This window comes from Rhineura floridana, chromosome 9 (assembly GCF_030035675.1).
Source record: "Rhineura floridana isolate rRhiFlo1 chromosome 9, rRhiFlo1.hap2, whole genome shotgun sequence".
NCBI lineage: Eukaryota > Metazoa > Chordata > Lepidosauria > Squamata > Rhineuridae > Rhineura > Rhineura floridana.
In genome coordinates, this window is record NC_084488.1 from 89,128,232 (window position 1) to 89,145,380 (window position 17,149).

At 40.6% G+C, this 17,149-nt stretch overlaps 1 protein-coding gene across 11 annotated transcripts in view; it reads right to left on the minus strand.

Annotated features, from left to right (window-relative positions):
• ALPK1 (alpha kinase 1) overlaps positions 1-17,149 on the minus strand; it is a 90,994-nt gene that overhangs the window by 23,846 nt on the left and 49,999 nt on the right. The window contains exon 1 of one of the 11 annotated variants that reach the window (XM_061585370.1): positions 13,374-13,782. The exons of the other annotated variants lie outside the window; for them this stretch is intronic. Within the exon in view, the coding sequence (XP_061441354.1) occupies positions 13,374-13,394 (21 nt within the window). The 5' untranslated portion in view covers positions 13,395-13,782. Of the gene's footprint in view, positions 1-13,373; positions 13,783-17,149 lie in introns of those variants that run through there. 11 annotated transcript variants of the gene reach the window in all.

Sequence of the window (17,149 nt, forward strand, 5' to 3'; positions counted from 1 at the left end):
TTCCTGCCTAAAGGGTCAGATGCATGATCTGCATCGGTGTAACACTCTAAGCCGTTTACATGGCTGGCTGATAATAATAGTTGCATATTGCAGGTGCCTTTTAGATATCGCAACACTCTTTTTACACCGTTCCAGTCATATTCAGAGGGATTTTCCACCCTTCTACCGAGAATCCCGACTGCGTTACTAATATCTGGTCGAGATACTTTTGCGATATACAGTAATTTCCCCACTATGCTTCTATATACACTGGGGTTTTCTAATGCTTTGCTGTTCTGTTGCTTTTGGTAGTCTATCACCATAGGTGTACCTACTGGTTTGCATTCAGCGATATCACATTCTGTGAGCACTTGTTGTATTTTATTGGTCTGCTGCAGCAAGAAGCTGCCGTCGGTCCTTCTTTTTATTTCTGTGCCTAAGTAACACTTTATCGGACCGAGACATTTAAGGTCCACTTGGGTTTCTAGCTGTTTTCTGAATTCCTGCTCTTCTTCTACAGTACTACATATGAATAAAATATCATCAACAAATACTAAGCAGTAACTATTTGCTTCCCTTTTGTTTTGTATATATAAGCAGGGATCTGCTGTACTGCGTTTAAACCCCATCATGATTAATATATCATTTAGTTTAGTATTCCAACACCTGGCACTTTGTTTAAGCCCATATATGGATTTCTGTAATCGGCAAACCAGCTCTGGGTTGTCTGTTTGTCCTGGGGGTTGCTCCATATAGATTGTTTCCTGTAAATCCCCATATAGAAACGCTATGTTAACGTCATAGTGATATACCTGCATGCCTTTTGTGGCAGCAACCTTCAGCATTAGCCTAATTGTTTCATGTTTGACTACAGGGGCAAACACAGCATCATAATCATGGCCATAATGCTGATGGAATCCTTTTGCTACCAAACGTGCTCTATAACGTTCCACCTTCCCTGAACTATTCCTTTTCATTTTGAAAACCCATTTACATCCTATTGCTTTCCTGTCACGTGGTAGCACATCTAATATCCATGTTCCGTTCTTTGACATTGCTATTAGTTCCTCATTTATGGCTACATTCCATTTGTGTGCCTCTGTGGCGGGTAAATCCCTTATATCTTCATAGGAGGTGGGTTCTCTTTGGTCTGTTACTATGGTGTTAACTGTGAACCTTTCTGGTGGTTTACCTAGATTGGAACGTTCAGACCTTCTTACTGTGGGTTCAGGTTCTCTTAAGGTTTTATTTGCCTCTTTTAGAGCACTATCCTGTACCTTCCCTTCTATACAACCTGGTTCTTCTTGTTTTATTTCTCTTTCTGAGGCTTGCTCCCCATGTTCTTCCCTAGCTTCTTGGGGTTTGTGGGGTGCTTTATTTTCCTTTCCTATCTCACAGGGCTCGATTTCTATAACGGTTTCTACGGGGTCTTTATTATTGTCCCAGGTTTGTTCTTGGGTGTTTACACTTCTGCTCACTGTTAGGCGTTTATCCTTTAACAGCCATACTCGATGGTAAGCTCCCTCAAAACCTAGGTAATATCCCTTATTTGCTCTAGGACTTTGTTTTCCCTTTCTTTGCGCTTTTGGGATATGTACCCAACAGATAACACCAAATTTCATGACATGCTTTAACCGTGGTTTTGACCCATATAACATTTCATGTGGTGAACAGTCCACAGACTTTGTATAAATCCTATTCAGTAAATAGTTTGCATACATTATACATTCTCCCCAAAACTCTTTTGAAAATGGGGAGTCTGCCAGCATGGCTCTAACTGTATCCTGCAAAAACCTATTATGTCCCTCCGCCAATCCGTTTTGGTGCGGTGAGAACGGAGCTGTCAACTCATGTTTGATTCCTTTCTTAAACAGGAATGTTTGCAGGTTTGTGGACAGGAACTCTCCTCCTCTATCTGTTCGGATTCCCGAAATCCGGGTTTTAAATCTTGCTTCTACCCATGCTATGAAATGTTTTAGTTTCCCGGCTGCGTCTGACTTTTGTTTGAGCAAATACATGAATGAGTATCTTGTGTAATCATCTACTAGAACAAAATAGAAACGTGCTTGGCCTTTTGTTCGTTCAAATGGGCCTGCTAGGTCCATATGAATGAGCTGGAACGGCCTTAGCGTACTCGTTTCTGTGTTTTCATAAGCGTATTAAAGCTCACATGTCCTAATCTTCTGTGATATAGGTGGATACATTGGTCATGTGGTGGCATGTTTCCCACTGTATTTACACGTTTTGGAGACCTATTGTTTACCATGAAAAAGGCATTTTTCACTTTTCCCTGCACACACACATTCCCTTCTTTTCTTATCTGGCATTCTCCCTTTTCAAAGTATACTGCATAACCCATGTCATTCAATTTAGCCACTGACCTTATGTTTCTGTCCACACGTGGGACATACAAAACATTTGTTACTAAAGTGTTTAAACATGTCAAATACATTGTTCCTACCCCCTCTATTTTACGACAACTTCCGCCTGCCAAATAGATGCTTTGCTGTTTCACTGGGGTGAGAGTTTCAAACTGACTAGCGTCTTTTGCCAAAAAATGTGTCGCCCCTGAGTCAATCACCCATAGAGTACTGTCTTTTACTGTCTTCATCTCCTGGGCTCTCACGATGTGTACTGCAAACGGATCCCTCTTGTTTTGTCGTCTTTTGTCTGTATCCCCGACTGGGCATTGTTTGCGTAGATGGGAACGGGACCCACATTTGAAGCTACGTTTTACTCCATATACTCTTGTTTTGCTCTCGTTCCTTGTCGTGTTTTCCTTTTTGCTCAGCCAGTCTTTCTCTCATCGTCTCTCTGCCTCTTGGATCAGTTTGCCCGACACATACTCAACTGTGAGCTCAGCATCTGGCAATGATTTGAGCGCACTGACTACTCCGTCCCAGGAGGAGCTTAGGGTTGATAGAATGATATACACCTGCTGTTGTGGTGTATGTTGTACATCAAGATCTTGCAGATCAGTGAACAAAACCCGTAGCTTATGTAGATGCTCCTGCATAGATCCACCCTCCTGATAATGTGTCTGATACAGTCTCCTTGCAAGTATGACCTTGCTACCTGCTGTATTTCGTACGTGCGCATGTCATAAAGCAGTCCATACGTCCTTTGCGGTAGTTAACCCTCTTACGAGAATTAATTGTGAGTTTTCCAGGGATAGAATTATCAGTGCTCTTGCCTTTTCTTCGGCCCTGATCCATTCTGGTGGTGGGGGTTCAAGAGGGTCGTCTCCTGACACCGTGTGCCATACGCCCTCTTTCACTAGAAGCATTTCGGTTTTCACCTTCCAATACGTATAATTATTGCTTCCCAGTCGTTCCAAAGGTATCTGCGAGCTTCCGTATGTTGCCATCTCGCTACCTTATGAAACACTATATCTGGGTTTATTCTTATTTCGTTTTGCAGATGCTCTTGCCGCCTTCGTACCCTGCTCATTAACTCAGGGTGGCTGGGCCCATAACACTTTGTTGGTATTCAGCGCCCCGTCCCAGCAGGGCGCAGTATGAGTTCACGCAAGAGAGCCGTCCGAAACAAAAGGAGAGTCTATACACATTGGTATGCAAAACCCACTTTATAGGATACAGCTTGGCAAGTAGTCAACGCGTACACCTTTGCTTCCCCCCTTCCCCCACAGTTTTACATTGCCCTTGGGTTTTTATAGTACAGCTAATCTGATAAGGCACAGCTGTGTAGCTTCTTTTCCCAATGCCGTACGTTAACCCTTTCCTAACTCGGGGAATGACTCAGCTTTTATATGCCAACATGCCTTTCCCCTCCTTCCCCTCTCCTCTCCCTTCTTCCTCCTCTCCCCTCTTCCTTCTTCCTCCTCCCTTGCCCACTCCCCGGGTGTATTCACTATAGCCGCCCAATCTCCCTGCTTTTTAAAGTTGGATAGAAATATCTGTGGGCTATAGCTATGTTCTAAAACTGCAAGGTTTTTTGCCTATTAGTGAATAAAAGAACTAGGACAGACAGAATCTTAAGTAGGCTATTCCTTAGCCTGTAGTAGCTACCATTGTTTAACCCACCATTTTTACAGATGGGTTGTGCATTCAGCAACTATACACAACATGAAATCAGCTTCAGCTGGACTTGATTTTGGTCACAGTTTTTCTGTGTGCATATTTTGTAAGAAACTAAAAAACTTTTCAGATTCTACTGAATTGCATAACCAGGAGAAACTCCTTTAACACCAATGAAGACAAACATGTACAAACTAATGCTGAAATGAAAGAATTTTATTTTAATTTATAAAATAATCTTCAAATCTAACAAGATAAAAGATAAAGGATTGGGCAGTAATATTTATTGTCAATTCATAATTAATCAGTCTCTCTCACATACACATAACTGCTATGGTAAACTTGATTTTACATTAATGTAACTCAACTAATATCAATAGAATAACTGCCTATTTACAGTTATGATTGGGCATGAAAATCACACCGAATGGTGTGATGACAACACACTGACATTGGGGGAAAGAGTTGAATAAGTGAACAAAAATGCCTTCATCCAGATCTCCTTATAATAGAGGTTTTAGAAAACTACATCCTCAGTCCCTCAAACTATGTTCATACAGTATTGCCTCTCCAAATAGTTCTCATAGTATTTTGGATACATAGTAAGCCTCCCTACAAGACTTTTCTTAGATATTTTGTTTCAACTGGGTGCATTCTTTCTAGCCTTCAACCATTTGACAAGAAAAGCCCTGCTAGATCAGCCCAAAGGCCCATCAAGTCCAGCAACCTGTGGCCAACATCTTACTAGTAGCCAACTAGATGCTCTATGGGAGCCCCATACATGGGTCCTCAATGCAACAGCACTCTTCCACTTGCAGTTCCCAGCAACAGGAATTCAGAGGAACATGGCCTCCAACAACGAAACGAGGACAGCGCCATTGTGGCTAGTAGCCAGTGACAGCCTTATTTTCCATTAATTTGTCTTATCCCCTTTAAAACCATCCAAGTTGGTGGCCATCACTACAACTTGTGGCAGTGAATTCCACAGCTTAACTATGCACTGTGTGAAGAAGTACCTCCTTTTCTCTGTCTAACATTTAGCTTCATTGGTTGGCCCAGAGTTCTAGTATTATGTGAGAGGAAGAAACACTTCTCCCCATCCATTTTCTCCAACCATGCATAATTGTGTACGTCCCTTTCATGTCCCTCTTACTTGTCCCTTCTCTAAAGTAAAAAGTCTCAAATGTATGAACAAGGTCAAATGAGTATGGACCTTGTTCTATGGTAGCTGGACAGGGACGTTAGAGAGGCAAAAACCTTTTTAATACTGACTGTTGATGTAAAAGTGAGGTGCACACCTGGCACTATAGCCTTCAAAAAGGTTCTTTGTCTTCAGGCCAATCAAAACATGAGCCACCTCTGGCAACTTTCTACAAAGTCCCTGCAGAAAACCTGCTTTACACAATGGAAGCCATTGTTCCAAGGATTTGGAAGTAGCTCTGGCTGTATGATAAACTAATCAGATGTGGAAATCAACTTCTGGAAACTAATTGTTTTGGGTAAGCAGGTAGGAGACCACACACAGGCCACTCCTAGACAGATGCATGAACCAGTGCATTAACATGCCAAATTATTTTGTTTTGCTTTTTTTTTTTTTGGTTAAGGACTATATAACTATTCAGAAGCCACTGAGTCAGGGAAACCATGATGACAATGCACCAGGATCTGCCTTATATCTAGTCAGATAAATAGTCTATCTGACCCAATAGTGTGCCAACACTGACCTGATAAGCATGACACAGTAAGGCAAATTATGGCTTAGCGAGAAGGCTTGCTACCTGAAAACCTTCAAACTGAAGATACCAGGGATTAAATGCAGGGCATTCTCCATACAAAGCACATGCTTGGTGGCAAAGCTACAGCTCAGATTTTTCCCCTGGAAAAGAAGCTCACATGGATGAATCAACGCATGCGTGAAAACATTCTTGTGAGAATTAGCGCCAAGATTAGGAATAGCGACGTGGTGCTGATGTTAGCCTATCAGAGAAAAAGTTCTATACTATGTGGTTTTGAAATCAAAGAGTATGCCTCCTGCAGAAACTGAAAAAGCTATAGTGTGGACAGCTCGGTTAGGAATTCCCTATATCGGTTTACCCTCCTCCCCCCCACACACATATTGCAGGGAGGGTTTTGTGTGTGCGTGTGTAAAGGACGGCACTTGAAAGGAATTCCTGTTTCTCTGTGCACATGTGCCTCTTGTCAATGGCAGGATCCCTGTCTTTAAGCACCTGAAAACTGACACTGCCAGCTACACATTTTCTCAATGCTCCTGAGCCTACCATGTATTTAAGCACCGAGCCATTGCCTAATGCATTTCTTCTCTCTGCTTCTTCTTCTTCTTCCCTTAAGAGACTGGAACACAAAAGCATGAGAGAGGGTGACCTGCTAAACAAAAGACCCTTTGAGTTCCTCGGAAAAGTAGACTCAGAGGAGGATGGAAGGAATCCAAGTGGCCCTATTATTTCCACTTGCACTAATTAGACATTTTTCTGTCAGCTATTGAGCACCGCTGAGAGGCCAAACTCACTGAATTCATTTCTAAAGTGTTTACAGAAGTTTGCATCTGTTTGTGTCTCTTCAGGAGGAAAATAAGCACTTCAATAGCATTGTGAAAAATCTAAACCAAGTATCCTATTCTGGAGGGCCGGGCAGCTGCATAATTTAACTCTCTGCTCAATGCCGAAACCTCTTGCGTCCCTCTCCAAAATCAAATGGACACAAAATGGAGAAAAGTCAAGACAGGGCGAGAATATTAGCTGCTTTTTCTTCCTCTGAAGGTGGCATGCTATGTCACACACTGATAAATTTTGCTTGGCATCAACTGCTGGAAGTTATAACCCTGTTCTCCTCCATGCCCTGGCAGTATGTTGAGAAATAACACTCAACTTTTCCCTTGGCTGCCAAATCACACAAGGGGACTTAGTCCACAAAAATGCTGCCATATTAATGCAAAATGTGGCCCCCAAATTCCTTCCTGTAACAGCATCGAATGAAAGTAGAGAAATTTTGTGGAAGAAAAGGAGCAATTGCAGGGTGAAAAGATGGACTTCACACATACAGGCTAGATGAGGCAAATGATGCGAGGCAGTGGTGAGGTTGGTATGGCGCAAATGCACTGGCAGGAGCACTGGATTGGCTCTGCTGGTGTGTTTGCACCATGCCAACCTTGCCCTTCCCCTTCTATCTCCTGGTATATGCCCACTAGGGATGGAATGACCTGTCAAGTTTTGGTTCTCTCAGTTTCTCATTTTTCTCATCTTAAGTCCAGTTCTCCACATTTCTGCAGTAATTTGCTATTTTTTTTAAAAAAAAACAAGCCTCATGAAAATTCTTCAGTTTTTTTTAGTGTAAATTGTTCCTAAGAAATACATTTTTGTATGCAGTTTTGACTACTCCTAATATAATGCATTTTTGTGTGTTATTTTCACCAATATATTCATTTTGTGCATGCTTTAACATATACATCTTTGTAAACATTACTGGGTTGGAGTACTGCATCGCAAAATTCAGATAAATGCGAATTTTGAAGGATCTCTGTGTTTCGGTTCTCATATTGTTTTGGGAAGTGTGAATCTGATAAATTTGGCTTTAAATGCAAACTGAATCAAATTTCTCCTCCACCCCAATGTCCACTCACAACATCACTGGGCAGGTGTAGATACATACACCCCATTGCTGGGACTGTCTACATCTGTTTTCAAATGGATACGTTGTGGGGTAATACAGACTTAATCTGCAATAAGCTTTTGGTTTTGGAATGAAACCAGTTTCTCCAGAAGCACATTTCAGGGGCAAAAAATATGCAGTAAGTCTAGACTGTGTGGACTAGGTAGAAAAAACAAGAACTCATCTCCATTGGTTCTAGAATAAAATGTCGTATGTATGCAGCCAAAGCTGTTTTCTCATCTTTTTTGGCATTGTCAAGCAGAAGCATTATGAGACTGAAAGTGTGTTGTCATGGTTCATCAGAAGAACTCTCCCCCTCTATGAGTGAAACAAAATATAATGGCTGCCAAGTCTGAGGTGCACATGCAAAGCTATCCTTAGGGAAGGTTAATTTGATAACAGTTGGAAATTTGATTTCATAGCTATACATTAAACTCTTGCTGTCTTATATAAAAATAAAGAATTTATAAGGTATCCATCATGTGGCAGATGGGATTTTTTGAAAGTAGCTAGACTGTGTGTAATTTGTACTTGGAATTGCCATTAATGGCTCAAGCAATCCATATGCAATGAAAGATTCACTTCTACATTTCTGCCAACACAATTTAGTACCACTAACCTTCCCAGTGATATTTCTATCATATATTTAGACAACAGACATCATCCTGGGCACAGGTCCATCCTATTTAGTGCAGCTATTTTCCTTTACATTTGCTATAATGTATATCTATCCATTCACCATACACATCTCACAATTCTTTTGCCAATTTCTATTTCTGAGGGACTGGAGAAATTTCTGACCTTTCTCAACCCCCATTTATTTGCAGTCCCATGGAAATATCACCCTCTTTTCTTGAACCTTACATAAAAACTATTGCTATGTATAGATGTACACAACTACAATAATAAATATATCCCAAGGTCACAATCCTGGGAGGAAGATACTTCATAGACAAGCAAAATTATGGGCAGAGTGAGAGAAAAGAAGGGCCAAACCTAACCAAAAGGTAAAAGAAAGATGAGGGTTCTAGTTTGGACATACCATTAGGGTCTTTCTGTATCCATGTCTAGAGAGAGAGAGAGAGAAAAATGTGCACTTCACTTGAACATCTGTTTCTACGTTGTCAACTATGTCTGTGTAATTGAGTTTACCAGACAAAAGGAACTTCATGGCTGGGAAGCCGAGTCAGGTGGAGATGGAATTAGATTTGCAGAAGATTTCTATACATCAATTATAGGGGTTCAGGGTGGAAATGCAAAACAGCCTTGACTGAAGGGCCTTTGCTAAAAAGCCCTGAGTGGATGGGTGTGCTGTTTTCATGGTTTCTTGCATTAGTGATCTAGTTCCTCCAAGCATTACACCTTAATGTTTGGGTCCCAGGCTTGGTTTCAATGCCAGGACACCTTGTTTTTGCTGACCACTGCAGCTGCTCCCAGGAAGGGAGAAAACACTCTATACTAGAGCCATCTGGCATTAGAATGGGTATAAAATGTGCAAATTCAAAATTGCTTGTGCAGAGTAAATTAGGAAGATGGAAACAGATGATGGTGGAGGAATTTTCAATGAGCATGAATTAAATCATCAATAAGTGACCTTACAGGTATTTTGGTTTATTTGTTTACCAAGACTGGAATGAAACCTATTGGATTGGCATTGCTAACTTTCCCAGGATACTCTCCTTTACAATGTACTGTATATGCAAACATCTAACATGTATTAAATGGCTGCTGCATTCTCTGCAGTATGTTTGACATGGAAGGAGAGTCTACCGAAAAAGGAAGAAAGGGGAGAATGTAACACAAGCAGCCCCCACATTGAGTATATTGTCTAGTTTTAAGTGGGTTTTGCTTGATAGTTCATGAAAACTTGCAGAACAACGAGAAGCACTGCATTTACAAAATTGCAGAGCAAACAAATATTAACTAACCAACTATATCTATATCTATATCCTGTTCTTCCTTTAAGGAGCTCAGGCACATGTGCACCCCCTTTTAGCATCACAAAACACTTGTGGTGTAGGTTAGGCTGAGTAACTGGCCATGATCATCCACTAAGGTTTGGTTGAGCACAGTTTTGAACCAAGGGCTCCCTAATCATAGTCCAACACTCTAGCCATTACATCACCCTGCCCCTGTGGCATTTTACTGCTAAGCAACAGAAGTGAAATATTTGTTGAATGCTGCCATCTATCTATCTGCTGCCATTTTAAGCAAAGGCAACTCAAATTAACCATCAGTTTAAAAGCACAGAGAGCTATTAACATTACTGTATAAGCCAGCAAAGCTGTCCTTTCTAAGACAGCTCTCTGAAAATAGCCTTATTTAGAAAAGAAAAAAGGTTAATAAAATGGACGGGTACATAAAAAGTATCTGGGTTTTATATCCTTTTTATATTAAGATATCTTGTGAGTCACACTGATATAGCACAGTGGATCACTTTGCAGGATATGATTTGCTCATGCAAAAGAGCGTTACTGCATGCAGTAACTTAGGATGTCCCTCACTGGATTGAGAAAGTACATCCCCCCCCCGCTAAACAGATGGTCAGTACTGACAGTGCAAACAGCAACACTCCTCCATAGTGGAAGGGGGAGCATGAAGAAACAGATGATGAGGGAAGGGCCTTGGTTTAATGGCAGAGCATCAGTTTTATACACAGAAGGTTCCAGGTTCAATCTGAGGCTTCTTCAGGTAGGGCTGGAAAGATCCTATCTGAAACCTTGGAGAGCCTCTGGAAGTCAGTGAAGACAGTATTGAGGTAGATGGACCAATGGTCTGACCCAGTATGAGGGCTAGTATCCCTGATACATATTTTGTATGTGTATGTTTGTTGGTGTTCTTCTTACTTTGTTTCTTTTCTGTGTTTGTACTGTTTCTACAGAGAATCTAATCTAGAAAATTATATTTTACCATTATCCATCTAGATATCTGCATCAAATTCATTTTTATTAATTTCAAAGCCTTTTTATTGGTCAATGTCATATAATGGGGAACACAACCTTTTGTGTTTCAAACTGGAGGTTATATTATATTTCTATGTTGGTGTATTAACAGTTGAATCTGAAACAGCAGTTTTGATGTAAAATTAGACTGATTATAATATGTTGCTACTTAAACAATGACTCTAGCTGTTGGAAAAAACAAACTTGGCCTGCCCAAGATGCATGTGTTCAACCTGCTATGCTTAAACCACTCTACTTAAGGAAGGGTGGACATGGTCAATTAGAAACATAGAGCACACCTAGAAATTTGCTAGAATTTTTTTCACTTCCCACTGTTTTCTCTTGTGCAAACTGAGACATTCTTCATGTCCACTGGAGACTACTCTGCAGAATAGTCAGTGCCATCATTCCACAAATGTTTTTCGAGTATTTTAAAGTGTAAATAATGCAAAGTGTTGCTGTACTTCACATATTCACAGAAACAGAAGCAAAGAAAAATAATTTATCATAGGAACCTTCACTAAAATTGCAAAGTAAATCAAACATATTGAAAGTGAATATCTGAACGATATCAATTGTCTTAATATTGTTGCTACCTCCTTGCTAAAACAAGATCAACATAGCACATATCTTCTTTTTGTTATTTGGACTGATTGCAGGTGTTGCCACCACTCACCATATGCTCAGAGGCATGTGCTACTAAATTCTTCCACAGCAAGTGAATTGTACTGTGAAAAACCACCCAAATTGTGTTTGCATTTTAACAAATTTGTATGGCAGTATAATATCTCAGAGAGGAAGTCAGGTTTCCTGCTCCCCTGGTGCATTCACTATAGCTGCCCAATTTCCCTGCTTTTTAAAGTTTGATAGAAATATCTGTTGGCTATAGGTATGTTCTTAAACCGCAAGGGTTTTTTTGCCTATTAATGTATAGGCATTTGAACAGACAGCCCAAAGAATTGCTTCCTTACAATTCTTACAAGATCCACAGAAATAATTAATGAAGGCCTAAGTGTTAACAGTAAATATCCTTCACTTTTCAAAATTCTGTTCAGTAGTTGCACAATGAAAATTATGATCAAGCAAGAAAATATTTCAGGGTGCACATTTTGCACTGATGTGTAATTACTGAGCTTCTCATTAAATTGAGTAGATATAGGATTTCCTCCTTGTCCTTTCCTGCTGCCACCCCCATGTCTTTTATTAGCATTCCTCTCTTCTGGTTGCTTTGTACAATAGGATTCTGCAGCCAATGCAAAGCTGAACTGTTTAAAAGATTGATGTAAGCAGCAATGGTTGTTTTGCACACACAACAGAGCAATGGCCTGCAAACAAAGCATCACTTCTAACAATGCAAAGCTAAGTCACACTTGCAGACTGGAAACCCAAGTGCTCTCATAGAGACACTTTGAGATCACTGAAGCTACTCGAGAAGTAAGATACTGCACACTGTGAATATGGCCCACAAAATCTGACCTTCCAGGATAATAAACACTTCATTCAAGGATCCCAAAGCACTTTACAAACACTGGTTCATTCCAGTGGAGAGCTTATTCTAAACTTGCCACTTTAGAATAAACTCAGATGAAATGTGTTAAAGGTTTTCCCAAACAATATCAACAAAGCCTAATTTCTCTTTCAGAGGGATTTAAAATAATTCCCTCCTGCAAATCAGATAAAAAGAGACAGCTCAGATTTGTATTCTTCACTATTAAACTATTACTTTTTTCAGTAGTACTTCCAGCCCCCAATATTTTTATCAAAATTCCAAGAAACTTTTACTTTGTCTTGATTTTTTTTAAAAAAATCTTCTTTAAAAAATAAATGGGAAAGAGAGCAACGGAACGGAAAAAAGCCTTTCTTGACTAATACTAATAATATGGGTCAAAGTGTCAGTCAATCTACAATTAAATGGAAAACAAAAAAAAAGTATCCCTTTTCTCCCAGAGTACAAAAGCGTTAGAATATAAATTACCACTGAAAATGAAATAATAGTTCAAAGCACATGGGGGAAAGAGCGCAGCATTTAGAAAGTATTTCTTACGGCATCATGAAACATTGAAGATGATGGTAACCCATGGACTTTGGGGCGTGTTGGTGAATAGTCTCAAACTAGCATGAGGCAGGATTGTAGGGCCCTATAGTCTGTGACCCCATGATATGCTTTGTTTCGCCAGGGCAGCTGCAGTTATCAACAGATGTTTCAGCAATAAATAATTGGGATCATCTCAGAAAAGGCTCATCTACCTGGGGTGAGAGGATAATGCGTGCAAACACTGCTCCACTATTACAGTCACATTAATCTCCCATCCATCCAGGTTTCTTGGGGAGTTTACTGCAGGTGTTTATTCTGGGAGAGAGCAGACAAATGCTCTCGAGTCTGAGGGCTTTGTGGGCATTGTAAAAGGGGTCAGCCTCCACCATAAATTTCCGTTTGAGGCCACACACCAAAAAGGGAAAGGGAAAGGGGAAAAGGGGGGGAGGAAGACAACACACCAAAACAAATTCAGAATCACAATAAAATTCCACTTAGCACTGGGGATTTGTAAAGCAAGAGCAGCAACAACATCCTCCCACTTTATCAAGGGCATGTAAGGTGCTCCACGCAAGTTAAACCATTCACTTTTGGAAGTGGAGAGAAGCGGTGATTTAAATTCTGACTGGGCAACTCCTTATCCCATCTTGCACCTGGGGCAAATGGTACCTGGCTGTAACCATCAGGTCCCTCACTTGCACACACCCGTCATACCAGTGTTCCCAAACACAGCATTTCTGCTGCAGCAGTTCCTTGTGGTTGCTGGAGCTCTGATGTACACAGGCAAGGGTTACCCCATTTACTTCACCTAGAAGAGAGCGGGAAGTGATCAGCTCAGTCTGTGCGAACGGTCCTGTTGATGGGATACAGTTGTCCCCAGATATACAGCAGGAGTGCGGAACCTGCTGCCCTCCACTTGTGGTTGGACTCCAACTCCTACCAACCCCACACAGCATGGTGAATGGTCAGGGATGATGGGCGTTGTAGTCCAACAACATCTGGAAGGCCACAGTTTCCCACCCTTGCATGAAAGGCTCTGAACCAAAGATTCTTGAGTGCAGCAGCAAGCCACAAAGGAGTATCTGTCTGCTTGCACATGCCCAAAATCCAAGAAGTGGACTTGAAAAGCTGATGACAAATCTTTTGTCATTTATTCGCTGATTTTTATAAAGGTTTTCACACCATCCTTTTAATGCATATGCATTTCTCTGGTTGGCTTTGGGTTATAATAGCTAAAATCACAATATCAAACAAAACACAAGAGAGGCAAGCATAGGAGATTAAAAAAAAATTCCACAAAACTGGCCCTAGCAGAGGCAAGAGGAATTTTGTTCCTCCTGCATAAGATGTTTCCTCCTTGAGAAAATGCTTCATCAATGTTTCTAGGTCCAACAGTGCTAAACACCTGTATTGGGGGGTAGGAGAGGAGTTCTTCATACCCTAAAGTGGTGATTGGCACTGTCAAAAGCTGACAACCCTGGTCACAGAGATCATACACAATAAACCCCACTGCCCTCCATTCTTGATCCAGCAGCTGATCCACAAAGACATCACTCTTGCTGGATTAGATGGAACATCTAAGGAACAGACAGGAAGTTGTCCTAGAGGCAGCATCACACTATATGTCAAAGAATGAACTACAAACTTAACATACACCTTCAGCATGGCTATGGGTACAAATTCAATGGCGAAAGGGTAACACAGTCCAGGGAACATGCTACCTTTCCTGGTTCAAAGTTCTGGGAGAACTTTTTAGAAGCAGTGTATTATGTTATTTGTAAACTGCTCTGAAAAAGGAGGTTGAAGCATGGAACAGATACCCTCAGATAAATATATAAGCCCTTCAAACAAACCTTGAATAAATACAAGTAAAGGCAAAGAAGAGACCTTAGCAATAATGGTTGACTTTGCCTGTCTCAACAGATCATAACAAATAGGGCAAATTTCTAGATACTATAAATGATTTGCCTTAAAGCAGTTGGATATGGTAGTAACAAGAAAAGATGTGAGTCTGAGTGCATATCCCATTACGAATCAAACTGTGTTTTATGGTCAGCAGGAAAGGCCCTGTTTGCTGTCCTGCTCATAACAGACACTAGGGCAGCCTTTCCCAACCAGTGTGCCTCCAGATGTTGTTGGACCACAACTCCCATCTTCCTGACCATTGGCAATGCTGGCTGAGGCTGATGGGTCCAACAACATCTGGAGGCACAATGGTTGGGAAAGGCTGCACGAGGAGAATGTTGAAATGAAACAAGGTATTCTTGGTGGTGGCACCTTGCCTATGGAGCCCCTCCAAAGGGACATCTGGTCTGCCCCTGTAACTGCAGAGATGTTAAGAGGAGACTTAAGAACTTTTTATTTGGCTGGTTTTGGGCCCTGAGGAAAATATGAGGTAGTGTTCAATGCTAGTCCTATTTATAGCAAACCCATTAAAGTTGAATAGATATGACTAACCTAGTTTCATTAACTTTAGTGGGTCTACTTTGAGTAGAAATTAGCTGGATACAACCCATTATTTTCTGAGTGTGGTTTTTATTGACATATTGATTTAATTACTGTTGTTCTTATAATTGCACTTGTCAGGTTTGCTTTAATCTGGATTCCTGCACTGGGCAGGGGGCTGGACTCAATGGACCCTTCCAACTCCACTATTCTATGATTCTATAAATTTTACTATGATAACTGATTTTTTGTTTTAACCTTGTATGGTTGCTTTCCCTCCTTGTTGTTAGCTACCCTGGGATCCAAATTGGGGGAGGGGTGGAAGTAAATGTTTTGTATAAACAAAGAAACAAATAAATAAAACAAGTGCTGTTTTGCTGTTCGGAAATAGCAACCATAATGCTATCAAAATTTTAGAAAAAGATGGAAAGTTGCCCAGATTTCATTTTAGTGAAAGTTTCTCATAAATGAAAGATATTTCATTACATGGTGATTGCCATAGATTTCGGAGGGTCAAATCTTTAAGGATGCTTGAAGATTCAATAAGAGATGAAAGAAGGCTACAAATAAAAGCAATAAGACTCAAAAGTGGAAATCTCGTCATATAATGAAAATAATTTTAAAATTGCACAACCTTTGGAAGTAAAGAGTGGCATGCTCTTGCTCCATCACATCCCAACACAGCTCTTTACTTCAAAGCGGAGAGCCTACTGATAATTTCAGCACAGGGTCATGAATAATTGAAGTTCCATGGATTTCAGTGGGTCTGCTCTAGGCCTGCCTAAGTCTGCATCCAACCCAAAGTATTGGGAACTGGTAAAGTCAAACTTAGAATGAGGAATATTAAGGAAGACATTAAAAGCAAATCTAAAATATCATCGACATTACATAGCTGGCATGTCTACAGTTAGACTATTGTGCTTAGTTAAGAGTCAGTTGCATTGATCCTCTCCTAAAACAATATTAATTGCATTGATCCTCTTGAAACAGATATGACAGAACTGAAGGTGGTCTGGGAAAAGGCATCTAAACTGATCGGGGAGGGAGAGAGGGAGTGGACCCTCTTCCTTATGAAGAACACTGTAAGAAGTTGAAGGGGGAGGGAATAGGCTAGAAAGAAAGATGGCTGTGGGGTAGCAAGATGGAGGTGTATGCAATCAAAACACTAGAAGTTTAGGGCAATGTAGTATAATTAACTGGCTATTGGTTCAGGATAAACAAAAGTAAATTCTTCACTCAACACATAATTGACAGTGATACTCGCTGCCTCAAGATATTTCCAAAAATCTCAACACAGATGGCTCTGAAAGTAGTATAGTCCAATTCTTGGGGAGAAAAGGAGTGGCTCCCCATCTGTGGAATATGCTCCCCAGTGAGGTCCACCTGGCACCTTTGATTGACATATTTTTAAGTGCCAGGTAAAGATTTACTTTTTTCCCTAGATTTTGATCCCCTGAGATGATGTTTGTTACTACCATGCTGCCAAAGCCTCCTGTGGCTGCATGGGGATGTTGTTGTTTTAGCTGCTTTGTTTTTAAAGTGTGACATATTTCTTTTTGTTTTTAACAGTGTTGTAAGTCACTTAGAAACCTTCAGGTAGCAAGCAACAAATAAATCTAACTCTAAACAATAACAGCAGCAGCAGCAACAAAAACAGTAATATTTATCCACTTGCTAGGATAACTAAAACTGGATGTCCCATATTCAACACTTATGCCACTGATTACATATGAAGCAACAAATAAGTAACACTTATCTCCATTATGCCCAATATGTGACTTTTAAAGGAGCATTTAGCTGCATCTCTTGCAGACAAAGTGTAGGACTTGAAGATTCGTAAGCCTTTATGAATGAGTGGGCTTCTTCATTCACTTCACCCTTGTGTGTGTGTGTGTGCATCAGAGCATACACTGCCTTCTGGGTGTCCATCTTGTAATATGTAAACCAAATCAAGGCATTGACCCCAACTCTACAAGAAGAATGTAGCCACTGAATTAAATGGAGCCAAGATGGCAACTGTCATCTAGCAGAAACAACAGTGAAGA